This window comes from Carlito syrichta, unplaced genomic scaffold (genome assembly GCF_000164805.1).
Source record: "Carlito syrichta isolate Samal-C Ts95f unplaced genomic scaffold, Tarsius_syrichta-2.0.1 Scaffold287855, whole genome shotgun sequence".
Lineage (NCBI taxonomy): Eukaryota > Metazoa > Chordata > Mammalia > Primates > Tarsiidae > Carlito > Carlito syrichta.
The window spans coordinates 861,241-888,107 of record NW_007231951.1 but is presented as its reverse complement, the minus strand read 5'-3'; the positions used below and the strand labels follow the sequence as shown (position 1 = coordinate 888,107).

General features: G+C 41.5%; 1 protein-coding gene across 1 annotated transcript in view; it reads left to right on the top strand.

Annotated features, from left to right (window-relative positions):
- The first annotated feature begins 297 nt into the window (after positions 1 to 297).
- The window catches only part of GLIPR1 (GLI pathogenesis related 1), a 35,344-nt gene continuing 8,774 nt past the window's right edge, over positions 298 to 26,867 (top strand). Inside the window, exons 1-5 of the mRNA XM_008053094.2 lie at positions 298 to 301; positions 9,430 to 9,438; positions 15,545 to 15,783; positions 17,228 to 17,473; positions 24,898 to 25,010. Coding sequence (XP_008051285.1) covers positions 15,610 to 15,783; positions 17,228 to 17,473; positions 24,898 to 25,010 — 533 coding nt within the window. The 5' untranslated portion in view covers positions 298 to 301; positions 9,430 to 9,438; positions 15,545 to 15,609. The remainder of the gene's footprint in view (positions 302 to 9,429; positions 9,439 to 15,544; positions 15,784 to 17,227; positions 17,474 to 24,897; positions 25,011 to 26,867) is intronic.

The following is a 26,867-nucleotide window of genomic DNA, read 5'->3' as shown; positions in this document are numbered from 1 at the left end:
CCACATATCAACCACTCAGTAAGCCCCATGTGGCTGGTGGTCATAGTAGGAGACAGCACAGATTTAAAGACTGAGCTCTTGCAAGTGGCTCAGCTCTAAAGCACATCTTACTCAATATTCAAGTCGTCTTCTGCTTGCTTACTTCATGTGATTTTGAATTCTGAATTAGAGTGTGTTATAAACTGAATGCTTGTGTCTTCCCAGAATTCATATGTCAAAATCTTTACTCCAGATTGTGATTTTAAAAGGTGAGGCTTTGGGGAGGAATTTAGGTTCAGATGAGGTATGGAGGGCAGAGCCCGTTGTGGAATTAGTATCCTTTTAAGAAGACGAGGAGACTAGAACTCACTCTCTACCACGTGAGGATACAACAAGAAGGTGACCATAGGCAAGCCATGAAGGGAACCCTCCCCAGGAACTGAATTGGTCATCGCTCAGATGATATGTATGCTGGGACTTCCCAGCCTCCAGAACTATAAAAAATGAATTCTGTTGTCTAAACCACCTAGCCTACTAAGACTGAGGCAAAAACAGTAGAAAGGTAATATAATAATGAAAACAGACTACCTCTGCCTCACAGTTTAGTGGAAAAGAGAGGCTGTGTGAAAAAAAAAAAAAACGAAAAGAGAAAAGGAGCCGGGCTTCGTGGCTCAGCCTGTAATCCTGCACCTTTGGGAGGCTGAGGTGAGTGGATTGCCTGAGCCCACGGGTTCGAGACCCGCCTGGGCAGGTGAGACCTCATCTCTACAATAAATCAAAAAATGAGCCGGGCGTGGTAGCACACGCCTGTAATTCCGGCTACTCGGAAGGCTGAGGCGGAAGGATCGTCAGAGCCCAGCAGGTCAAGGCTGCGGTGACCGGGAGTGGCCACTGCACTCCAGTCTGGGCGAGAGTGAGACTCCAACTCAAAAAAAAAAAAAAGAGAGAAAAGGATTCTTAGAGGAGTCAGAAAATGCAACATAGAAAAGGTAACATTTGAGTTGGACCTTGAAGGATGAGTAGGAGTTTGAATAGAGAAAGAAGTAAGAAAATGACACTCTAGTGAAAAAAGTACAAAAACATGGAGTCACAACAGAAGAACTTGGTATTTGGTGTCTGATGAGAAGTCTAATGAAGCTGAACCACAAGAGACGGGGTCTCAAGGGTGGGTAGGTAGCCAGAGAATTGTAAATATTTGGATCAACTACTGCACAAAATAAAAAGTGGATCTGATTTAAAATGTTGCTAAGCAATAAAAAAACTGGTGATGTGGCCATCAGCATAGTTTTTTCCCCTATTTTCTGTAGTTCTACGTAATAGAAACAAAGACAAATTCTTTTGGATCAAAGATTCTCTAAGTTAGCTCATAGAAAGATCCTAAGAATAAGAGTAGTGGTGATACTGTTATGGTCTAAGTTGACTCTCAGCTGCTCTCCCTTGATACCAATAAATCAAAGGGGCAGGAAACTGGTATAAAGATGTTTATTTCTGAATTTGAATCCAGGGAGCAGAGCCGGACTCTAGGTCTTTCTAAAATGGTTCTGCCCACCCTCCAGGTTTTTACAGCTCACTTTTATAAGTCCAGAGTTGTTAGTATCTATACATTAACCATGTGACCAGCAGAATGTTGTATAGAACTAGAGTTTCAGTCACATTCATGGATAGTGACATTTTTCGGTCCAGACTTCCTGGTGCTAGGTACTAGAGCTGTCTCATAGCTTTTATCAGAAGGACCCAGCAGAAGTGTTCATCAAGCTTGCCAAAGAACAAAGGAAGTTTACAAGGCCTAAGACATCATGCATTATGCAAAAGTTACACAAATCACAAGACTTACAATTACATTGATATAAAAGTTACAGAAATCACCAGGCTTACAATTACATTGATACTATAGTATTCAAACGTATGACTACTCAGAAAAGGAGTAAATGGGGATTTCCATCTTTCATCTGACTGGGCATAGACAACAGGAAAGTCAAGGAGCCCCTGAAGTTACTTATGGGAATGCATAAGAGGTAAGAGGACTCTCAGGAATGTGCGCAGGAATGTGCAGGAACACTTGAACTCTCGTCATGCCCTTCTCTAGGGACTGTGGTAATATGGACACACATTAGCAGGTCCCTTTATCAATACTGGTGTGAACATACTTTGATTTTTTATTATTGGTTCCCAGGCTAGATAAAGAAATAAAAATAGGCTGGGATTGGGGATGTTAGGCTAAGAGAATAAGATGATAATAAGTCTGCAAGTCAGCATAAATATAGAGAGAAGATTTAGCAGCAATGACAGTGCAGAGCTTAAGAGGTGAAAGGAAGAATGTTGTGGTCAAAGGGTAGGAATTCAGAGGTAGAACAATTACAGTTGGTAAGGCCCAGGACATGTTTATATGGAAGATTTGTCCAAATCAGTGGAGTTGCTTAAGTCTGCAGGCAGACAGCCAGACACGATGGCTCTTGCCTATTATCCTAACACTTTGGGAGGCCAAGGTAGGATAATTTTTTGAGTACAGGAGTTTGAGACCAGCCAGGGCAACATAGTGAGAACTCATCTCTACTAAATAACTAAATAAATAATTTGGGTATGGCGACACACACCTGTAGTTACAGCTACTCGAGAGTCTGAGGCAGAGGATTGCCTGAACCCTAGAGGTTGAGGCTGCAGTGAGCCATGATTGTTCCACTGCACTCCAGCCTGAGTGACAGAGCTAGACCCTGTCTCAAAAAAAAAAAAAAGAAAAGAAAAAGAAAAAGTTTGTGGGCAGAGTGTTAGACAATACAAATGGAGATAAAGGCAACAAGCCAAACCCAAGTCCTCAAGGGTTTATAGAGGAAATCTGAGAATGGTGATGGTAAGAGTGGAATTTGATATAAATGAATGTCATACATCTCAAAGGTTACTGAGGGAAGGCTGTGTAGCAATGGTCTGGAAGCAGCTGTGGGATGCCGCTTCCCACTGTGAATAAGTAGAACAGTCCACTATGCAACTTGTCAGCTTCCCCAATCTTGGGCAGGGTTGAAGCCGGAAAGCATGTTGCTATAGTAACCACACACCAGCTCTCTCAGTCTCTTCAGATGAGAGCTGGATTCCTGCACACAACTTGCAGTTTGTACAAAGGTCTTTGCTCAGTAATGGAGAAGTTGGTGGTGTGACTGCTTGATTCCTATGAACCATTCTCTGAGGTCACCCCAGCAGAGAAGCCCTGAAAAAACTTGATGGAGTAAACACTGAGAACTTTTTCTTTACCTGATTTAAATCAAAACAGGATTACTCCATAGACAGAGAGAGAGAGAGAGAGAGAGAGAGAAAAGAAACCCTGGGCAGGTGTTTATGCTAAAAATGAGCCTCAAAGCATTCTTATCAGACTAAGAAATGCAACAAGAGGATGTGAAACTTCAGTATATTTTTCTATGAAACATGTTTATGCTAAAGAAAACTTTTTTTAATATTCATAGAAAGTCAAGTGTAGCAATGTTTAAGAGTATAGAAATGCGTGTTACTCAATTCTCATCTTAACGTTATCTTCAAATCCATATTTTTTAAAATGAGTAAGCATGGGCAGAATTGATGCCAGTGCTTGTAAATGTGTGGTAGCTGTCTCTCTTATTATACTCTACAAGGCAAAGACAAAACGTGGAGTTCCACTGTGACTTCTTTGTTGAAAAACTATACCTCAGGGTCAGCTAGGAAGTGATAAATTAAAATCTAGCAAAGTGAAAGAAAACAGGAAATATTTAAATAGGTATATTGACGACATGTTTTCTTGACCAAGAGCATTAGTCAGGCTCCTCTAAGCCCTCTTCTCTTCTAGACTGGGCTTTGACCTTGGCCCACATCCTTAGCAGAACTGCATAGCCCAGTTTTAGCAAGAATCCTAGTTAAGTTAGTTGAGAGAGAATCTTTCCCATTCTTGTCTGATCACCCCGGTCTGCCAGCAGCAATAATCCTATCAGATCAGTTTAATAAGAATACCCCAGCCTTGATGCTCTTTTTAGTAATTTTCCATCTACAGACTCTGCTCCATGACTATAAATCCCCAGATGTCTTCATTGTATTGGGAATGGAACCCTGTAGTCCACTGAGGTCTCTTTTTCCCTATTGCAATAGTTTAATAAAATCTATCTTTACCACTTTAACTAGTGTCTGGCTCTGATTCTCTCTGAATATATGTACAACTTTTCTTACCTCACCTTATACATAAATATATATAATTTTTAACATAATATATGGTCTCAATGCCCATATGCTGATGATGGGAGCATAAATTAGTATAAGTTCCAAAAAGGTAAATGAGCTGTCTATGTTTGGATCTTGGAAACACTCATAATCTCCCGTTACTTACTAATTTTATTTCTAGGTATCAGTTTTATTAAATAAAAGATATACAGAGATAACCACAGCATTATTTATAATAAAGAACAATTGAAATGAATCTGAATATCTGACATTCATGCGCTATGTAAATTATGATACATTCACTAGCAAAAACATTGCAGGGGTCCTGAAAAAGCTTATGAAGTGTTATAATAACCCAAACTATACTTATGAAATGATTGCAAATAGAGGAAAAAAGCAAGGTGCAAAGTTGCATGAAATTGTGCCCTCAATTAACAAACTAAAATCTCTACATGTGCATTATATATTTTTAAAATATACATATATATGAGAATGTACATTTAGGATTGACAGAGACATACCAAAATATCAAGAGGGAATCTTCTAAGGATACTGATAGATTTTTTTTCTTTATCCTCAAAAAATCAGGATTCTTAGTTGCAAACAGAAGCCACTCTAGCAAAGTTAAGTGGAAAAGATATTTACCAAAAGAAATTAGGTAACTGACAATGATTGAAGGGGCTGAAAAAAAGACTCTTGAGGCTAAGCTTCCTAGGGCGATGCCCAGATCTGGCTGATAAGAAAACCATCACCTTTGCTGCTGTTGAGTAATAAATGTAAGCAAACAATTTTTTATAATAGCTGGCTACCTGCTCTTCTAGAAAACTACCACCTCTTAAACAGCAACCTCCAATAGTTGTACATATCCGTTCCCACTCATCCATCAAAAATGAAAGCTTCATGCAGAGGCTTTTTCTTCCTGCTGTTCATCTCCAGATCAAAGTCTTAGACAGTTTTGAGCAGAGGAGTAACACAACTGACTCATATTGTAAAGATAATGCTGACTGCTGAGGGAGATTATAGTGTAGAAGCCAAGGAATGAAACAAGGAAATGACTTAGGAAACTATTGTAATAATTCAGGAAAGAAGTAAAGATGAGTCGGTGGAAGGGGGAGTGGTGTGACATGGTTGTATTCCAGATATATTTCAAAGATAGAGTTGATAGGATTTACTAATAGCTTACATGTGAGGAGTGAGAGAAAGAAAAATCAAGAATGACACCAAGATTTTGACCTGAAAATTTGGAAAACTGGTGATAATATAGTGAGATGGGGGAAATCATGGATGGAGATGACAAGTTGACTACCTGAGGGGAGCTCAAGACTGGAGATAGAAATGTGAAAAATGCCTTGTGCCATCATTGGCAAGGATTACACAAGAGAGTGGGCAGCAACTTCCTGTTGAATCAGTTCCTGCTAAGTACAATTCCAGGCATACTTGAACTTGTTTGATCAAAATCCTATCATGAAAACTAAGGAGCCTCCTAGGAGGGAAATTGTGCTGAGATTGACCCAACAGAAAATTCTTTAGATATTGACAGAGTGGAAGGATTTTGAACAGCATGGGTGCTGTGAATTTATCTCCTAGTCCAAATTCTGTAGGTAGGCAATCAGAGAGGATGTTATATAAAAACTAAACAGCACCTCAGCACAAAGCACTGTTTTGGGACTTACCCTGGCAGCCAGCTTCTTGAGGTACTCCTACTGGAAACCCATGGAGCAGTAGGCACACAAGATAAAAGACCAGTGACTGGAAAAGCAATGTAAGCTCTTGGTGGAAATGGACTTCACCAGCTAATGAGACACAAATCCTCAGACAATCTTTTATGGGTGATTTTGCAAGACTCTGAGGTCCTATGTAAGCAGTTGTGGGCAAAAATCAATAAAGTATGTGTTGCTATCTAACCTGGGGCAGCTGGTGCCACTTGGGGAAGAATGCTGTGGTTATATTATATATTATCACTAATGAAAGGGAATGAGGAAGGAAAGTAATACAAAAGAATAGATCATTTCTTCCCTTAAGTCTAAGAAATTGAAAGGAATTACCATGTAACAGGATCCTTAGTAACCAGAAAAGATTCCACGTAGCCATAGTTATGCTTGATTACACAAATATAATTAACCTAGTTGTGAGAACTGCATGTGAGCCAAAATCATCCAAGCTAGGCAAAAGACATTAAAATGAAAATCAATTTTACAAAGCTACATATTTTTAAAGGCAGTTTCTTTTTTTAATGATCTTCATGTGTTGGGTACACCAAAGAAATATATAATAAAGCTAAAAAGTCAACACATATTTCAGTCTAATAACTAAAAAAGGCAATATTCCTGTTTTGTATATTATTTTAGAAGAAATGAGTATATTTATTAGTTGGAGAATTTCTTTGGTCCGCATGTTTGTACAAGAAGCACCTTTGAGGCGGGCTCGGTGGCTCAACCTGTAATCCCGCGCTTTGGGAATCTGAGGTGAGTGAATTGCCTGAGTCTGCGGGTTCGAGACCCGCCTGGGCAACTTGGTGAGACCTCATCTCTACACTAAATCAAAAAATTAACCGGGTGTGGTAGCACGCGCCTGTAGTCTGGCTTCTTAGAAGGCTGAGGCAGAAGAATTGCCGGAGCCCAGCAGGTCAAGGCTGCAGTGGCCGAGAGCATGCCACTGCACTCCAGTCTGGGTGACAGAGTGAGACTCCAACTCAAAAAAAAAAAAAAAAAAAAGCACCTTTGAATAAGAAGTGGCATTGCCCATCATTTTTCATCTAAATCTCCAAAAATGTTTGAAAACTAACTATAAAATGTTATTATGAGTTATTCAAGACATCCATTTCTAATATTAAGAAAGCAAATTATTTATTTAGACCACCAAATGAATACCAAATGCAGTGCTTGAAAGTCACAAGATAAAGAATCCATCAAGAAACAAATCTTACACCATCCTGAATAATTTGTACAAAATTCATTATGAATCTACAGCAACAATATTTATAGTGTCAAGATATATTTTTCTAACAACTAACTTGACTTTATTACCTTATCTAAGTGTAATGTTGTAAATATAAAAATGTTCTATGTGAAACATAGGTTCAATTTTACCTATGAAATGCAGGCATGCATACCTAAGGTCATAAAAGAAAAGTAATAATAATTGTTAGGTACCAGAATCTCAGTGGAACTTCCAAAAATGTTAGGTTAAAAATCCCAGTGGGAGGGCAACCCTTCTAGTCCCCTCCCTCTGTGGGAGTTTTTCTGTCTTCCCAATAAATCCTACTTTCTAAAAAAGAAAAAGAAAAAAATAAATAAAAAGAAAAATTCCCAGTAGGGGCCATCAAAATGTTAGGTCAGACCCACAGGGTGGGTGGGGTGTCTGTGATCCAGTGCCATGTAAAAGATGCAAAGAATTGCACAGAAGTTAAATTGGAAAATATAGTTTATTTAATGTTAGATCTCAGTGGGACCTCCAAAAATGTTAGATCACTCTCCCAATGGAGACTCCAGAATGTTAGATTAGGCCTGCTGAGGGTGTGGGTATCTGGTGTGCAATTCAGTGCTGTGAGAAAGATACAAAGAATTTCATAGAAGTTAGATTAGGAAATATAGTTTATTTAGAAAGTAAATTTGAGAGAGAAAAAGAAAGAGAAGATTCACCTCCCCAAGGTAGGGGAGGCGGCCAAAGCCAGGAAACATGGCCTGGTCATAGCTCAAAGAGCACATGGCCACACCATAGCTTAGCAAGACAGTGGCAGCAGTGCCAGAAATGGCCACAATCCTTTTAATCCTTCCTTTTGATGGGGAAAGGTCATTAAGGTGATTGGGTGGTGGTCTGCTTCATGTCATCATGAAGGGACAGGTAAGCACAAGTACTGACATCAGGTGATGAACAGCAGGCAGATGGGTGGGTTAATCACATGATTGCTGCCATGGTTGGGGGGGGGAGGTTGGGCCCAGGAGGGGCTGGGCCAAAAGGAATGTCCAAAGCTGTGATCTTTGATGTTGATTGTAGCCACATAAGTCTTAGATCTTGACACCGCCAACCGTTAGCATCTCATTACCTCGAGTGGTAGGCTAGATGACAGGAGACAAGGGGAGGAGTTTTTCCTGCAAGAGACCTGTCAGATGTTTTCAATCCACAAGCTTCTTAGCAAAAAGTGGTCTTATTATCATTTCTATGGCTTTGGCCAGGTAAGGAATGATCTTTGACCTTCCCCCACCTTGACAAGGAACCTGAAAGTTTCTTAGAGATTATTATGCTAAACCATGAATTGAAAGGTTGGGCTGTCCTAGTCTTGCATCTGATGGAGATTTGCTGAGTGGGTGGGGTAGGCTGCCAGCTTGGCCTGCAGTAAAATGTCTGAAAAATTCCTAAAATCTGCCTACTGAAAATTTATCTGTCTGTGTTCATCCTGTGCTAGATTCAAAGTGTGTCAGTCTAAGCAAAAATAGTTATACTGATGCAAAATGTGAACTAAGTTTATTCTAAGTTTTTTGGGGTCCCTCCTTTCATTTAGAAAGTAAATTAGAGAAAGAGGAGACTTACCTCCCCAAGGTAAGGGAAGGGGCCAAAGCTAGAAAACATGGTGGGCATAGCTCAAAGAACCTCATGGACACACCAGAGTTTAACAAAATAATGGTGAATGGCTGCTTGAAGTTGAATGCTGGCTGGGCGTGGTGGCTCACTCCTGTAATCCCAAAACTTTGGAAGGCTGAGGCAAGAGGATTGCCTGAGCTAGGGGTCTCAAAGACCAACCTAGGCAACTTAGCAAGACCTCATCTCTACAATAAACCAAAAAATTAGCTGGGCAGGGTGGTGTGTGTCTATAGTTCCAGCTACTTGGAAGGCTGAGGCAGAAGAATTCCCTGAGTTCAGCAGGTCAAGATTGGAGTGGCTGTGAGCATGCAGCCTGGGCCACAGAGTGAGACTCCAACTCAAAAAAAAAAAGTTGAATGCTTTTAAATCTTCCCTTTAGTATGGGGCAGTTTGTTAAGGTGATTGGGTGGTGGTCTGTTCCATGTCATCACAGAGGGGACAGGTAAACACAGGTACTGACATCAAGTGGATAGCAAGCAGAGGGATGGACTAGTCACATGACTGCTGCCATGGTGATGGAGTCTGTATCGTGAAGATCTGTTTCATGAAGAACTGATTAGGTTAACTTGTTTTCAAAACAAGCTGGGGAGAGACTATAAGGTAAATATCCATAGCTACTGCTGAGAAACCTGTTCTGTATTTGGCTAGTGATTAGAGGATTAAATTAAAGTGAACTGCCAGAAAAGCATGACAAAGTCAAGCAATGTTAAAATGGCTGCTCGTTGGATATACTGACCCCTTCTTATGTCCTTTCAATAATAATAATAGCTAAGATATATAGTATTTTTGGGTGTCAAGTATTCTCTAGTCTCTTTTTACAATTTCTTATTTAAATTACCAGTTTGGCTGGGTGCGGTGGTTCAAGCCTGTAATCCCAGCACTTTGAAAGTCTAAAGCGAGAGGATTGCCTGATCCCAGGGGTTTGAGACCAGCCTGGGCAACTTGGTGAGATCTTATCTCTACAATAAATCAAAAAATTAGCCGAGTGTGGTAGCACGTGCCTGTAGTTCCAGTTACTTGGAAGGCTGAGGCGTAAGGATCACCTGAGCCCTGCAGGTTGAGGTTGCAGTGACTGTGAGTGTGCCACTGAACTCCAGCCTGGGTGACAGAGTAAGACTCCAACTCAAAAAAACAAACAAACAAACAAAAAAACGATCAGTTCAATGAAGTGGGTACTATTATTATCCCCATTTTATAGATAAGATAACCAAAAGACAAAGAGACAAAATGCTCGGTCATACATCCAGAACAGACTATTTAATTTGAACCCAGACAGTCTAAAGAACTTATATTCTTTTTTCTTTCTTTTTTTTGGAGTTAGAGTCTCACTCTTTTGCCTATGGCACGCTCATGGCCACCACAGCCTCGACCTGCTGGGCTCAGGCAATCCTTCCACCCCAGCCTTCCAAGTAGCCGGAACTACAGGCATGACCTACCATGCCCAGCTAATTTTTTATTTATTGTAGAGATGAGGTCTCACCAAGTTGCCTGGGCTGGACTCGAACCTACGGGCTCAGGCAATCCACCCTCCTCAGCCTCCCAAAGTGCGGGGATTACAGGCTGAGCCACGAACCGGGCCAGAATTTACATTCTTAACGACTATATACAAGATTTGCAATCAGACCCTATGTCAACATCTTGCTAGTGTCATGCCCTTGGTCCAGTTATTGAACCTCTTTTTGTCTCAATATTTTCATCTTTAAATAGAAATAATTATATATCTTACATATGTTATGTACATATTATATCTATAACAATATTATCGTGAGAGAATAATGAGGTAATGAATATGAAAAAGTCTAGTTTGGTGCTTGTCATCACCACTGCCAACTGGAATAAGCTAATGTGGCCTCAAATGTTCAGTTCTTTTGATAAATATGGAACCTCGTGCAAGTGGATCTGGTTAGGCAAAAACTATGTTCCCTCCCACCCTACACACACAACCTCAATATCTGCTGGTGTGCTACTATGAAAACAAGTCTTGGATAAAGTCTGCTAAATGTCTTAACATCCATTAGCATACAATTACAAAAACAGTCCTGCTCTCTGCCCTTAGACACTCCAACCATAAACTGTGTGAGAAGCTCACTCAACAAACTATATAGTTAGAGAGGCAGCCCTGGAGTCAGGGCAGGGGTTGGAGCCTCCCATGAGATGGCAATTCCCTTGAGCACTTTACCAGCGTATTAGAAATCTGAGTGTGTCTGCTTCTTTATTACATCTTGTAATGGCAGGAAACTGTGCTCTTCCCAAAAGCCAGCCATCTTGAACATTTTTTGTTTTGACAGCAAAAACTATTCTTGAACATCCCTTTTCTAATTAACAAACTCACTGGTGTCAATTTGTATAACCATATCTGAAGGGCCAAGACCACCTTTGGAGTGTGAATTCCTGATTAGAGTACTTCAGGACGAGCTAACTGATCCTAGGATATAGATTAATGTTAGCTTGTATACCCTCACAAACATGAAACTGACTTAGACCAAGTTAAGGTATCATCATACCAGATGATGGGACAGTGATATGTTTGGTCATAAATAGTATAGTCCCTCTTCCTTTCTGGATGTTTTACTTTAGTCTATCTTCACTACCCCCCAACCGTCAGCTCCAATAGAATAGGTAACTAGAGGCTTTTGGAGCCTAAATATTTGCAAAATTCAATCAGAAAAGGGTGGGATTGTAGGGAATTCATTATTATGGTTTTTCTGGAAATAAAAAAGTTCATCCTGTATCTAAATGGAAGTATTTAGCACAGTAGAGAAAGGGTAATATTTTTTCAAATAATATATATTTGATTTTCTCTAGCTACACAAGCTATTACTTTCTAGAAAACACGTGAATGAAACATAAAGAGACGTATTTCATCAGGCAGCAATACCCACAATTAATACTGAAATTACCAACATCCTTTTAGTCTTTTATCTACACATGGGTTTATTAGACTGTGCATATGTTTGGATTTGTGCATGATCTTATTTTATTTTATTTATTATTATCTTTTTTTTTTTGAGTTAGGGTCTCACTCTGTTGCCCAGGCTGTAGTGCAGTGGCATGCTCCTGGCCACCGCAGCCTCAACCTGCTGGGCTCAGGCGATCCTTCCGACTCAGCCTTCCAAGTAGCCAGAACGACAGGTGTGTGCTACTACACCCAGCTAATTTTTTGATATATTGCAGAGACGAGGTCTCACCATGTTGCCCAGGATGGTCTTGAATCTGCAGACTCAGGCAATCCTCTTGCCTCGGCCTCCCAAAGTGCTAGAATTATAGGCTTGAGACACAGTGCCTGACCTGTGCGTGATTTTAAAAATCCCATATCTCTCCAAAATGAAAATAGTTTTGGTTTACTTTCTAATTATGAAAGATAGCACATTCTCACTGCAAAAAAAATTAAATAAATAAATGTAAACAATACAGAAAAGAATAAAAAAGGTAAAAAATATGCTAAGATGCTATCATTCAGCAATAAGCACTGAAAAGAAGCCTCTCATTATTAAAATACACACATACTTGTCAAGGAGATGGTGGCAGAGACCTGGGTTAGAAGTGGGAAAGCTCATAGCAGAGTTGTAAGCCTTCTAAGAAGTGGGGGTTTGCGTTTGCTTCCAGGTAAAAGTTTCTGTTGTGTGACAAACCACTTCTATGGTTTTTTGTTGTCAAAATATAGTGTGACTTGAGACGTTTGAGAGTTGTGGTTCTAAGAGGCTCAGTGTTCCGCATCATAACGTAAAAATCATCTCTGTGATGGCAGACTTTCCTTTTGCTGATCATTTCAGAAAATTGGAGAAAAAACTCAATTAATTCATTTTCATACCAAGATAATATTGCTTATTCTTGGGAGTTGTATGTGTATAACAGATCGCTTAAGCAATCACAAAACATCACTGAAACGTGCTTGCTTCTGAGAACTCATTTTTCTTGTTATTGTGTTCAAAACTCAGACATTCTTGTTCATAGAGACCCAGAAGACGAAAAGCAGGCCTGGGTACTGCTTCAAATGGGAGGAAGATCTCACTGTTGATTGTCACTACATAGATCAGAAAGTTGCCTCTAAGACCCAGATAGGAAGATGTTTATCTTAGGTGAATATAATGTTAAGAAATACTAGCAGAGCCGGGCTCGGTGGCTCAACCTGTAATCCCGCGCCTTTGGGAGGCTGAGGTGAGTGAATTGCCTGAGCCCACAGGTTCGAGACCCACCTGGGCAACTTGGCGAGACCTCATCTCTACAATACATCAAAAAATAGCCGGACATGGTAGCATGCGTCTGTAGTTCCAGCTACTTAGAAGGCTGAGGCGGAAGGATCGCCAGAGCCAGCAGTTCGAGGCTGCGGTGGCCAGGAGCAGCCACTGCACTCCAGTCTGGGCAACAGACTCCAACTCAAAAAAAAAAAAAAAGAAATACTAGCAGAAATCAAGCAACCTGAACAAATTTGAAATTATTAAGGTTATTTGTATGTGTGATGACAGTAATTCTGCTTTATAGTTTTGTAATGTTTCCTTTCTTTCATTTTTTTTTTAATAGATGGGATCTTGCTCTTATGCCCAGGCTGGAGTGCAGTGGCATGATCACAGCTCACTGCAGCCTCAAACTCCTAGGATCAAGCGATCTTCCTACCTCAGCTTCCTGAGCAGCTGGAATTACAAACTATAATGTTTCTGTAGTTTTGTTTTCATCAGAAGTATTTCCAAGCCCCATTCCAATTTCCTTATCTCTTAATTTCCTAAAATACAGATGTTTTCTTAAACCAGTTCATGCCCTACCCATGCTAAACTTTCCATCACCTTGATGATAAAATTCAAATCACTGGCAGAATTCAGAAATCCTCCCTTACTTCCCTACCCAGTTGGCATGAAAGTACCATCGGGATTCTGAATTCCATGAGACCAGGTATCATGTTTCCTACCAGCCAGAATCAATACCTGTAGACCATATCTATAGAGGGAGACAGCACGCGGTGGTTCTTGCTCTATTCTTGCCATGTTTCCAACTTCAAAACTAAATATGTAGTTCTTAACCCTCCAAACCCCCACTCATCTCTTCAGTCCCTTTTCACCTGATCAACACCAGGCTCATCCTAGTCCATGTGTAGGAGGCCATCTCTGCCCTTTCCAGACCAGGTTACACATCCTGTCCTGTGAGTCCAGCGCTTTCTTACACCAAACAGCACCTGTTGTAACCACCCTTGTCACCACCATCTCTCAGCTCCTACCACTCAAGCTTTGTAAGGGCAGTGACTATGTTTTTATCTCCATATTACTAAGCTGAGGCTGAACACACAGAGCAGGAACTTAATGAAAGGAGAGAGCTCTTGAAGTGTAGCGAATACTTAGTTTACTATGTACCATTTTAAAGCAGCACAGCCATTTTGCTTAGGCCTCACACTTTGAAATTCCCTGGCTACACAGCTTGCACGGCACATAGGTTCTTTGGCCTATAATTATAATCATTAATAAGAAAAATGCTTTAGTTTTAGAAATCAGTGATTATACAGAACCCTTTGAGCATGTCCAGCTTGCTAACAATTTATCTTTTAGACATTTGTATTGATTCTTTGTTATCAGCTGCCCATGACGACCTCCAGCACACCACCGGCAGGCATGTTTACTGGTATATTGTTATCACCCAACCGTGACTATCCCAGCTTACCCCCAGAAGTCATGGAATGCTGATGCCTGGTGATGTCAATATACGAAATTCATGTAATTGCTATAGAAATTGAAGTATGCAACTCTGAACATTCCTTTTGGCCCAGACCTCCTCCAAGTCTAAGTCTCTTGGTTTTAGGGGCTTGCTTTAGAGCCCTTAAATACTCCTAGTCTTTAGCCTGCCACACCACACTTGCCTTAGAGTGTGACTTCCATCTGTGAAAGGTGAATAATAAACTTACTCTTTCTACTTCCTTCCTTGTTGCAATCTTGCATTATTCCCTCAGCACCGGCCCACCTTGTCTCGGTTTACCCTTTCACTTAGTATGCATTGAATTAATATATTAACTAGCCCATTAGGTCCTCCTAAACCTCTACAGTTAAGGAGGTATAAAGATCTCAACAACTTCATTCAATGGGGACTGAGGCTTAGAATCTGGTAACTTGTCCAAGGTCCTGCAGCTAGTAAGGAACAGAATTAAACGAAAATACGAACTTGAGACCAGTGCTTTTTCTACTATTTTCTCTCTCTCTCTCTGTATCTCTTTTTCTCTCTGTCTCTTTCTCTGTCTCTCTCTCTCTGTCTATTTTTGTCTCTCTCACTCTCTGTCTCTTGCTGTCTGTGTGTGAGCCCCCTCTTTCTTTTCATGCTTGCCTGTATGTGGGCACGCACACACACACGCACACACACTCATGCTTACAGGTTTCCACCATTGTGAATGAATTCTAGGTCATGTTTACAATGTTAACCAGAGAATCCAACCACTGTGTGTTGATATGACTCTTAAAATATTTTTGAAAGCATTTTTCAAGGCATTCATAGAAATAAGAGATTGGGTTTTTTTTTTTTTTTTTAGTCACCACAAACTCCATTAAAAATTGAAGACTGTTCTTTCTGGAGACTCCTGAACTGTTTTGGGAAATAACCTTCTACTCAAAAGAAAGCCTGACACAGCCTCATAAAAATCTATGTTGTAATAGGTACTGTGTCACTGAAAACCACTGAAAAGACAGGGTTAAGAGCACCGAATGAACTTCAGGCCATATATGGAGAAACCCATTTCTTCAAACTGGTGATGAACTCACGCTCTGATTTCTGTTTCCTCAAGGCTGCAAGTCGGCTGAGCTTTGTAGGACTGCCGGCTGAGAGCCCCAGGAGAGGCCAGCACCGCCTCAGGAACTGCCGCAGCTAAGCCACCGCCTCCCAGGCTCCACATCAGACAGACTGAGCATGCGAGGCACGCTGGCCACCACAACCTGGATGATTTCTTTCATCTCCAGCTATTCATATGCAGCACATACTTTGCCAGATATTGACAATGAAGATTTCATCAGAGACTGCGTTCGAATTCATAACAAGTTCCGATCAGAGGTGACTCCAAGAGCCAGTGACATGCTGTACATGGTAAGGAAAACATCAATACTTGTGGCCTAAGTCAGTCAAAAGCAACTAATGTGTATTGACTCTGGGGTTAAATCCTTTGTAATCCCGAATGATTTTTTTTTTCATTGTGACTAATTCGTGCAGTAAGGAACTTTTTGTCATCAAAACACGCCCCATTTAGCCCTGTTTACTCAACTCCTGTTGTGAGCATGCTTCACAGTCCGTTTTACTTCTCTCTTTAGACACTTCCTTTTCTCTGATCATGGGTAGATTTCACTTCTCTTTTTTGTCATTTTTTTCTCTGTTAATTTTTGTGGCTTGTTTGTTTCTTTCTTTCCTCTTTTTTTTTTTTTTTTTTTTTTCTCTTTGTCTCTGAGTTTACCTTTTCTGCTGCCGGCAAACTCCTGACTTTTCTTTTTTTTTTTTTTTTTTGAGTTGGAGTCTCACTCCGTCGCCCAGACTGGAGTGCAGTGGCCGCTCCCGGCCACCGCAGCCTCGCCTGCTGGGCTCCGGGATCCTTCCGCCTCAGCCTTCCCAGTAGCTGGAACTACAGGTGCGCGCTACCACGCCCGGCTGATTTTTGATTTAGTGTAGAGATGAGGTCTCGCCAAGTTGCCCAGGCGGGTCTGGAACCCACGGGTTCAGGCAATTCACTCACCTTGGCCTTCCAAAGCACTGGGATTACAGGCTGAGCCACCGAGCCCGGTCAAACTACTGACTTTTCAAGACAGCAGCATGGCATCTGGTGAAAGGTGGAATTTTGATTAGGTGAGGCTTGGGTTTTTTTTGTTTTTTGTTTTTGTTTTTTTGAGTTGGAGTCTCACTCTGTCGCCCAGACTGGAGTGCAGTGGCCGCTGCCGGCCACCATAGCCTCGACCTGCTGGGCTCCAGTGATCCTTCCGCCTCAGCCTTCCGAGTAGCCGGAATTACAGGCACGCGCTCCCACGCCCAGCTGATTTTTTGATTTATTGTAGAGATGAGGTCTCGCTGCCCAGGCGGGTCTCGAACCCGCGGGCTCAGGCAATCCACTCACTTCAGCCTCCCAAAGGCGCGGGATTACAGGCTGAGCCACCGAGCCCGGCGAGGCTTGGTTTTAAATCCAAGGTCTGCAGCTTTGAGCTGGCTTTTAACCTTTCAACTTCTTGGGACATGGGCTATTGTGGTTATTGTATAAAATATGTGAGACACAGCACACGCTATTTTTCACATGACTGGCCTTCAGTGAAATGTTGCTGTTTCCCTCACTTAGATTTTAACTTCCACAACATGAGGTTCTCAGGCTTCCACCCAGTCCTAGCCAATGCTTGAAGACCACATCTATACAGAATCCTGTGCAGTAGTTCCTTCTCGAATCTTGTGGTCACATCTCATTTCCCATTCAGTTCCCCTTCGGCTCAACCCAGTTACATGTTGGGTAACAAGTTCCCTTCTTGACCCCCTCATTGTTTAACATTTATTTTTTCAGACTTGGGACCCAGCACTAGCCCAAATTGCAAAAGCATGGGCAAAAAATTGTTTGTTTAAACATAACCCACAGCTGCACCCACCCCACAAGCTACACCCAAACTTCACCTCACTGGGAGAAAACATCTGGACTGGGTCTGTCTCCCTCTTTTCTGTGTCTTCAGCCATAAGAAACTGGTATGATGAGATCCAGTACTATGACTTCAACACACGGAAATGCGTCAAAGTCTGTGGCCATTACACTCAGGTAAGTATCTGCCTTGCATTTTCTTGAAACTATCTTTTCAAGGGTGAAAAGAAAACTGAAATGTGGGGTTAAGAAAGTGTACAGTAACCCAATACACCTGTAAATATAAGGGAGTAAAAGTCACAGACTTACTTAAAAAATAATAAATTGACAGAAAAAATAGTGGTGGAAGAGTTTAGTGATGTGAACTAAACTCTTAATAGGTGATATCCAAGACCCATCAATGTGGACGGCTTTGAACAATTCTGATGACAGCTATTCTCCCATGGGGCTTTATTCAATTTGTGAGCAACCAGAAAACCTTACGAAGGCCAGGTGCAGTGGCTCAAGCCTATAATCCCAGCATACTGCACATCTATATTCCCAACCAACAGGGAGGGTGAGGTAGAAAGATCACTTGAGCCCAGGAGCTTGAGGCTGCAGGGAGCTGTGACCATGCCACTGCACTCTAGCCTGGGCAACAGAATGACCAACCCCCCACCAAAAAAATTAATTACTTAACTAATTAATTAAAGAAACAAAAAAGAACCTTGTGAGTGAATGAATTTCCAAGTTCCAGCTGGCAAAAATTCTAAATGAAATGTAAGGTAGTTGTTTTGGGACTGCAGAATTGAGAGAAAGAAGCCTTTTATTGATGCCTCTACTACCTCTCGTTCTCACAAACATCGATTGAGGGCCTACTGTGTGCAGGGCATGGTACCATACAAGGAGGGAAAGCCATCAGTTCCCAACCAATGGAGGGGCCAGTGATTGTTTACATAAACCGTCCTGAGGCTATTCTGTCCCCCTAATCTACACTATTAGTCCCAACAGGCACATTTGAGGTCTTTTTTTTTTTTAACTCAAGCTGCTTTTGTCTCCCTAACCTTAGCTCAAGTTTGCAGCATGGTGAAAATAAATCCCCAGGTGACATCTTCCATCATCTTCAGATGTTGCCTTCCTATCCTGGTCACATTTTGTTTATTTACTTTTATTTTCTTGCAATCCTTGTCAAACCGAGAACTAAAGGTATTTAACCTATATTTGACTGTTTTTCATGTACAAAGATCTGTTGAAATGAGGTATGAAGGCAAAAATTATTTTTGAGTTGGGGTCTCATTCTGTTTGCTCATGCTGGAGTGCAGTGGCACAATCACAGCTCACAGCAGCCCTGACCTCCTGGGCTCAGGTGATCCTTTTGCCTCAGCCTCCTGAGCAGCTGGAACTATAGGCATGTACTACCACACCTGGCTATTTTTTGATTTTGTAGAGACAAGGTCATACTATGTTGTCCAGGCTGTTCTCAAACTTCTGAACTCAAACAGCGCTCCTGCCTCAGTCTCCCAAAATTCTGGGATTACAGATGTGGGCCACCTAAAACATTTTTAACAAGGAAGTTACACTGAAATATTAGGTGGCTTTAAAGAATAATGTATCATTAGGAAAACTCTCACTCCAACTCGACCTTATAAAGCCTCCGACCTCATTAGTGTTGTTATAGGTAAACCAAGTTGAGAGAGGTTATAGAAGTGCACACTTTTGTATAACAATTTTGGTTTACATTTACAAATAAATTTAACCAGAAAGTAATTTTTTAAAAAATTCCAACAAGATCTGCGTGAGAAAGTTAAATCCAGGCTGCCTACAAGCAGTACTTCATACCATTATGCATTTGTAGTGTTTAAATATCCAGAAATAACTGTCAGTTTGAAGGTGCTTACTTTCATTTATTCAGTTAGTGTTGAAACAGGAAGAAACTTGAGTTACTGTTGCACATGCCTGTGATTTCACAGACCACCCTCCTTAAAGTAACTGAGCTTCCTTGTAAGTTTTCTCCAAGAAAAGAACTCATATTTTAGACATGTTAAAAGTCGTTTTCTAAAATCCAGTCCCATGCATACAAATAACAAAACCCAAGATGAGTGATCCTGACCTCTTGTCTTTAAGAGACCACTAACTCAAGTTTGCAGCATGATACTACCCCCACTTGAGAGGAGGGACCCTCATCATGTGGGATGTCTGGGAGACCCCTGGGTCTGGGAAGACACAGCAGCAGCAACCACTTTTTAAATGAGCATGGTTTTAGCTCTCTACATTGAAGACCTCATTCACTGCTTACTTCAGATCTATTAGGGAGATGCTGTTACCCACAGATGAATAAACCGGCTCAGAGGAGTTGAGAAGCTGTTTCCCCAATGTCATTTAGCTAGTAGAGTTGAGACCCAGACATTGCATATGTTGGAAGACTTAAATAATATGATGTATGTAAATTATCTAATAAAGTACCAGTATTTTGCAGGATAGAACAAAGAGTAGATAAATCCTTTCCATGAGTTTTTTTTTTTTTTCTTTTCATTTGCAATTATATGGAAGAATAATCTGATAGCTCAGTTCCCTGTTTCATCCTTGCAAGAAATCTTGCTGGGGGATTAAAGACTACTCAGTTGCCATTTAAAATTCATGCTTTACAGTTATTTGGAGTGGATATTATAACTTCCTACTTATCCTTATTTCTATTAAATAGACAAGCTATTTTCAGATTGTGGGTGATGATGGGCAGTCGTACAGAATATTTGTTGACATGTTAATACAACACTTTATCTTTGTCCTTATTGGAAACAGACTGGCATTGTGAAATAATTTTGGTATATTAATATTCAAGATTAATCAATTAGATACTCTGTTGCCGACAGTTCAGCCTTGTGAAGTTAGGGAATAGATTATACTCTGGGAGGAGTAGCAGATTACTCGGGTTTGCTAGTTCTAGGACTGCCCACTAGATGGCACCATTGGTCTTATTTTTCGCTTTTATCTCCCCCACTCTACCCCTACTCTCTTGAAATGTTTATTTTTACATTCATAGAACCAATGGAAATGTGACATGTTTCACAATTTCTCCAGTAGGCTTCACATATATTATAATGTAGCCATATGAACCAGATGGATTTACACAGAATTGAAAAGGGAAGATGATGGGAAAATAAGTCCCTTGGCTCTGGGTTTCCCAGGTGCTGTGCTTTTCTTAGAGGGTTAGAGTGATTTCTGGTTCGGGAGGGCTTGCCTTAAAAGAGAAAGCACTCTGAAAGCATCTTGTTAAGAGAACGCGGACTGTTCTCACAGTGTTTTGCAGCCAGACAGAATTAGGTTCAAAGGGGGGGAAGGGGTGGAGGGACAAAATCTTCACCTATTGGGTACAGTGGGGGAGGGCGTGCTTTTAAATCTCAGGCCATAAACAATTGAATCCCCCAAAGCTACTGAAATAAAAAGAAAAGGAAAAAAGAATTAGATTCCAATCTCTCATGCATAAAAATAGCATTGCTTCAGTTGTTATGGGGATTAAACATGAATTTGCATGTTTAATCCCCATAATTCGCAGTGAGTGACTCCGCTTACTTTTTATGACTGTGTGTTTTGTTTACCACTTTCTTTTATTTTGTTTTTTATTTTTGAGTTGGAGTCTCACTCTGTCGCCCAGATTGGAGTGCAGTGGCCATTCCCAGCCACTGCAGCCTCGACCTGCTGGGCTCCGGCGATCCTACCGCCTTAGCGGTTCAAGTAGCTGGAAGTACAGGCGCGCGCTACCACACCTGGCTGATTTTTTTATTTATTTATTGTAGAGATGAGGTCTCGCTGCCCAGGCGGGTCTCGAACCCTCGGGCTCAGGCAATCCACTCACCTCAGCCTCCCAAAGGCGCGGGATTACAGGCTGAGCCACCGAGCCCGGCTTTGTTTACCACTTTAAATGAAATTAAAGGAAAACATAAAACAGAAATCTGCCTGATAATACAGAATTTTTAACATTTTAAAGAGGAAGAAAATTAGTGGTAAAGGAATGAGTTGTGGACATTTGCTGAGTGCTCACTACGTTCCAGAAACTCATTCTAAACTTCAAAGTCAGCCTATCAAGTTAGTATTATTATGATCCTCCATTTAATAGCTAAAGAAGTGAAGGGCAAGGTCACACAGTAAGTGGCAAAGCTACAATATGAACTCAGGCTTTGTAGAACCAGAACCCACAAGTTTAACCAGGAACCAGAATGTCCACCAAGCGATTAAAAAGAGACAGACTTGAATGGATGAGTAAACTGTGGTGCATCTGTGCAATAAATATGACTCATAATAAGGACTGACTACAGCAATAGGAATGGACACTAACTGAAAGAAGCCAGATCCAAACAGCTACATTCAAATTGATTCCATTTGTATAACATTCTGGAAAAGGCAGAAAACAGTTGAGTGACAGGTGGGAGCTGGGAGTGGGGTGACCACAAAGAGGCAAAAGGGAACTTTTGGGGGCGCTTAAAGTTTTCGGTATCTTGAATAGAGTAGCAGCTACACAACTGTATGCTTCTGTCAAAATTCAGATAAAGGTACATCTAAAAAGAATGAACGTTAGGCCCAGGGCAGTGGCTCATGCCTATAATCCCAGCACTTTGGGATGACGAGGTGAGAGGACTGTCTGAGCCCACGGAGTCAAGACCTCGTCTCTACAATAAATCAAAAATTAGCTGGGTGTGGTGGCGCCCGCCTGTAGTTCCAGCTACTTGGAAGGCTGAAGCAGAAGGATCGCCGGAGCCCAGCAGGTCGAGGCTGCAGTGGCCTTGAGCGTGCCACTGCACTCCAGCCTGGGTGACTGAGTGAGACTCCGACTCAAAAAAAAAAGAATGAATGTTATTGTACGTTCATTATCCTCGAATAAGCCTGACTTTAAAAAAGAGACCGACTAAAATACACGATGAAATAACTATCAACTGCACACTTTTTTGGGGGAAAAAAAGCATTAGAGTGGGGAGGGATTCAAAGACCAAGAATACTTGAGATCCAACACTGGGGAAGAAAGTGCTCCACCGCAAAGGGTAAAAATAGAAAGTGAGACAATGCAGAAAGCAGCCAGCACGCCTAAGAATCACCAAGAAACTTGCTAAACTACAGATTCCAAAAACAATTCCAGTGACCCCAATTCAGTAGGTTTCAGCTGGGCCCCAGACCTGCATTTTTAAACAGCACACCCCAGGTTAAAGCATTTTGAGATGTGTGAATAAAAACGAAGACATTTTAAAACAAACAAAAAAAGATTGGAAAGTTTTTAAGCAAAGTGCCAAACCTGAGGATTAACGGCCCCATCAAGCTAGGCTCTCTCAGCAAGAAAGAAGCCCAGAGCTGTGGTTCACGTCTATAATCCCAGCACTTTGGGAGGCCGGTGAGATGATTACCTGAGCCCACGGGTTCGAGACCAGCCTGGGCAACTTGGTGAGACCTCATCTTTACAATAAACTAAAAAATTAGCCGGGCATGGTGGCGCATGCCTGTAGTTCCAGCTACTTGGAAGACTGAGGCAGAAGGATCGCCTGAGCCCAGCAGGTCGAGGCTGCGGTGGCCAGAAGCAGCCACTGCACTCCAGCCTGGGCAACAGAGTGAGACTCCAACTCAAAAAAAAAAGAGGTCCTAGGCCACTCATTCCTGTCCAGGCTGGAGTTCTCTGCAGAGGATTCCTGGGTAGAGAGAAACAGTTCTGCAAGCACCCCATTTAGACCAAGGAATAAGAAGGTGGGCTGACCCTTGCCAAAGGAGGGGACCCCCCCAGTTGCCAAACCAAGGGGGAGGCTGCAGCAAAGAGCAGCAACCCCACCCCAGCTGCCTCACTCCGCCCTGCCCCCGGACCCCTCTGCCGGCAGTCTCCCCCAGCTCCCAACCACCTTTAAACCTTGGAGAAGCCTAGATTCCATCCTTGGCTCTCCCTTCCTTCACTCTATACTCTCTCCCCAAGGAGAGAATTTCATCGCGTGTTTGTTTTAAGCGAACTAGCTCTGTTTTTGCAGCCACACTGGCCTTTGCTCCAGTTCTATGAAGGGGGCTTCCCCACCTTGGGTCCACACAAGGTGTTGTCCTCTGCCAGGAGACATCTCACGGCCCTCAGAGCAGCCTCTCGTGGCTCCACCTCCATGGCACTTCCGTCGAGAAGGGTGCCCTCTAAGCCCTCAGCACCTCACAATGGTCACAACCCTCTTTTGACCCTCGCCTGATGGTTTCGTGACTTCCTTTCCCTAGATTTTGTGAAGGCACCTGCTGGTTCCAGTTCATTCACCACTGTGTCCCCCACACTTAGCACAGCTCTTGTCACAAGATTGTTCAAAAACATATGAGTAAAACATCATTTGAAATGTAATGTGGTATTGTTGTAAAAAGGAGCACATCTCACTGCTGGCTTGTATCTAGCTTTAAACACTTTGTTCCTTAGGCTTTTATGACACCAAACACTCTTGGTCAAGATGGGCTGTGTACTTTGAGGAGTCCAGTGCAAAACGAAATGTGGACTCTGGTGTTCATCAAGCAAGGAGAAAGTACCACTACAGGTGTCCTTCCTAGATGACAACCACTTCTTTCCTGTCTGCTTTGCTGGCTGTTCTTGTGTTTGTTTTCTTATCTATTATCTTGGTCTGTGTGATCTAATCTAGTCCCGTGTCTTCCAGATTTGCATCTCCAGCCTCACCCTGTCCTCTGAGCTGCCGGAGTCAAGTCCCTTTTCACGTGGATGTCAAACAGGCATCTCAAAATGAACACGTTCTGAACATAACCCCTTGCCCATGCTCCCACCCACCCTCCTGCTCTTCTTGTTTTCCTCCAGCTCAGCAAATGTTGCTCAGGCCCCAAACCAAACCTTATCTCTTTCTCTCTTACCCTGTAGTCAAAAGCAAATCCTCTCATCTTTGCCTCTAAGCTGAGCCATGAACCTGAGGAACTCTCTAGAACCCCACCTTCTCACTCTTGTACCCCCGAAACAACTTCCAAAATTCCCTCCCTTTCGCTTCCCTTGTTCTTCTCAGTTTGTTTCCTTTATAACCACCAAAGTGATCGTTCCAAGACATAAAAAAGGGTACATCCCTCGCCTATAAGAATCTCTGTGATCATTTCCTGTGTTTCTCCCCTACTCCCCTACTCATCCGATCCTGGCTCCCCTTCTCCTCCTGTCCCGCTACGCTAATGTGCCAAGCGACTTCATCTCAGGGCCTTTCCCCCTGGTGTTCCCTCTGCTTGGAATGTCTTCCTCCATCGTGTGGGGCTCCTGAATGTTTGCCCGAGGGCTGCAGCCTCATCATTCAAGCTTCAGTTCAAATGCTTCCTCTTCAAAGATGTCCTCCCTGAACACCCAAGTTAAAATCAGCTTCCACCACAGTCACTCTCTATTGCATTACCCTGTTTTATTTCTTCACTGCGCTGTCAAAAAGTGATTTTCGTTATTGTTTATATATTTATTTAACACACATACACACACCCCATTAATAGTAATTATAAGTCTTATTTCTAGTTGAATTATGAGCATCTCACTTCCCTGGTTGTGTGTACTCTAACTAGAGTAAATATCCTCATGTTTCTGAAGACCTAATCATACCCAAATGTTCATTTTATTGTTCCTCTCTCTGTTAAAAATCCTTATTTCCTTTCAGGTTGTTTGGGCAGATAGTTACAAAGTTGGCTGTGCAGTTCAATTTTGCCCTCAAGTTTCTGGCGTTAAAGAGCTTTACAATGTAGCACATTTTATATGCGACTATGGACCACCGTAAGTGTCTGAATCAACTCCTTTGTTAAAAACAAAAACTTTACAAGTATTCAAATTCATTCTGTAAAATTTAGATAACAAAGTATAATGTATATCTACATTAATGAGATGTGGTAATAATACCATAAAACAGAAGAACTGATGTTACTTTATATTTCTTGGTCTATTAAAAACTTGGCAATTTTACACAATTTTCAAAATGAAAAGAACTATGAATTCCTCAATTTATATATTTCATTTACTTTTGACAGTTCTGTTTTTAAAAATAGATATAGGCTGGGCACAGTGGCTCATACCTATAATCCCAGCATTTTGGGAGGCCGAGGTGAGTGGATTGCCTGAGCCCATGGGTTCGAGACCAGCCCAGGCAACTTGGCGAGACCTCATCTCTACAATAAATCAAAAATTAGTTGGGCATGGTGGCGCATGCCTGTAGTTCCAGCTACTTGGAAGGTGAGGCAGAAGGATCGCCTGAGCCCAGCAGATTGAGTCTGCGGTGGCCATGAGTGTGCCACTGTACTCCAGCCTGGGCGACAGAGTGAGATTCCAACTCAGAAAAAAAAATAGTTTCCCCCTTTGGAAAACAAGGCAAATACGTGACACCCCCACTTCCTTTCAATGTACATATGTGTGTTTCTGTGTCATACACATATTTAGAAAAGTGATCAGATTGAAAATACACATTTTTATTTTCTTAAAATTATACCATGAAGATTTTCACCACATCAAAATTTTAAACATTGTTTTATAACTGTAAAAGCACTGCTAGATAACGGTTGTATAATGCTTACGATGTGCCCAGCACTGTTCCAGAGCTTTGCATGTAGTAACATGTAATCTTCAGAAAACATTTATGAGATAGGTCCTATTAGCTTTACAAAAGAGAAAAGTGATGCCCACATGGGGTGTGTAACCAGCCTGAGGTCTTGTAGCTATGAATGTCACAGCTGGACAGTCAATTCACAGCTGCATCAGGCTGTCTGTGCTTTTGATGGTAACAACAATTCATCCTATTAAGGAATTGACATTTCTCCCTGTATTTTATTTTAATGTATGGGGTTGGGGGAGGGGACCAAAAAAGACCAAAATTTATTTATAAAAAATTGTGTATTTATTCTTACATGCTTAAACTTCAGTCATCTTCAAAGTACTCTTCGTTTGATACAATACACCTATCATGATGCTTTTTCCACTGCTCAGAACAGTTTGTGAACTCATCAATTAAGTGCTTTTCCATTTTTGCCTTTTAGTGCTTTTGCTATTTTTGGTTTCACTTCTTCCACACCAGACTTTTTTTCATCCAGGAAAATAAATAAATAAATAACGTTGCTCGGGGAAAGATCAGGTAAATAGGGAGGGTAGTGAAGAGGGGCATGCCATTTCCGGTCAAAATCTGCTCAACACTCAGTATAGTGTGGGCAAGTACACTGGGTAAATCACCCATTATGAAACAGGCGAACACATTGAAAGAATCTCCAAAAAAATTCACTGAAGCTGAACACAGCCTCTCACAACAATGCTAGCTAGTATTCTGATGCCAATGGCTCCTAGAACACTTACCTAGCAAAGAAAGCCTGTAGTACAAGGGGCCTACTCTCATAAGATAATTCTTGTTTTTTGGGGGTCCCCTTGTATGATGAGCAACCTTGTGTAAGTCTTCACTTCTATCCCTGCAATTCCTATAAGGGATACTGGTATGTAAAGGGCTATCACTTTAAAAAAAAATACATATTGCCAAATTATACTCCACCATTGTATGAATTTATACTTCCTCATCAGTACTGGATATTATATATATATATAAATATATATATATATATATATATACATATATATATATATTTTTTTTTTTTTTTT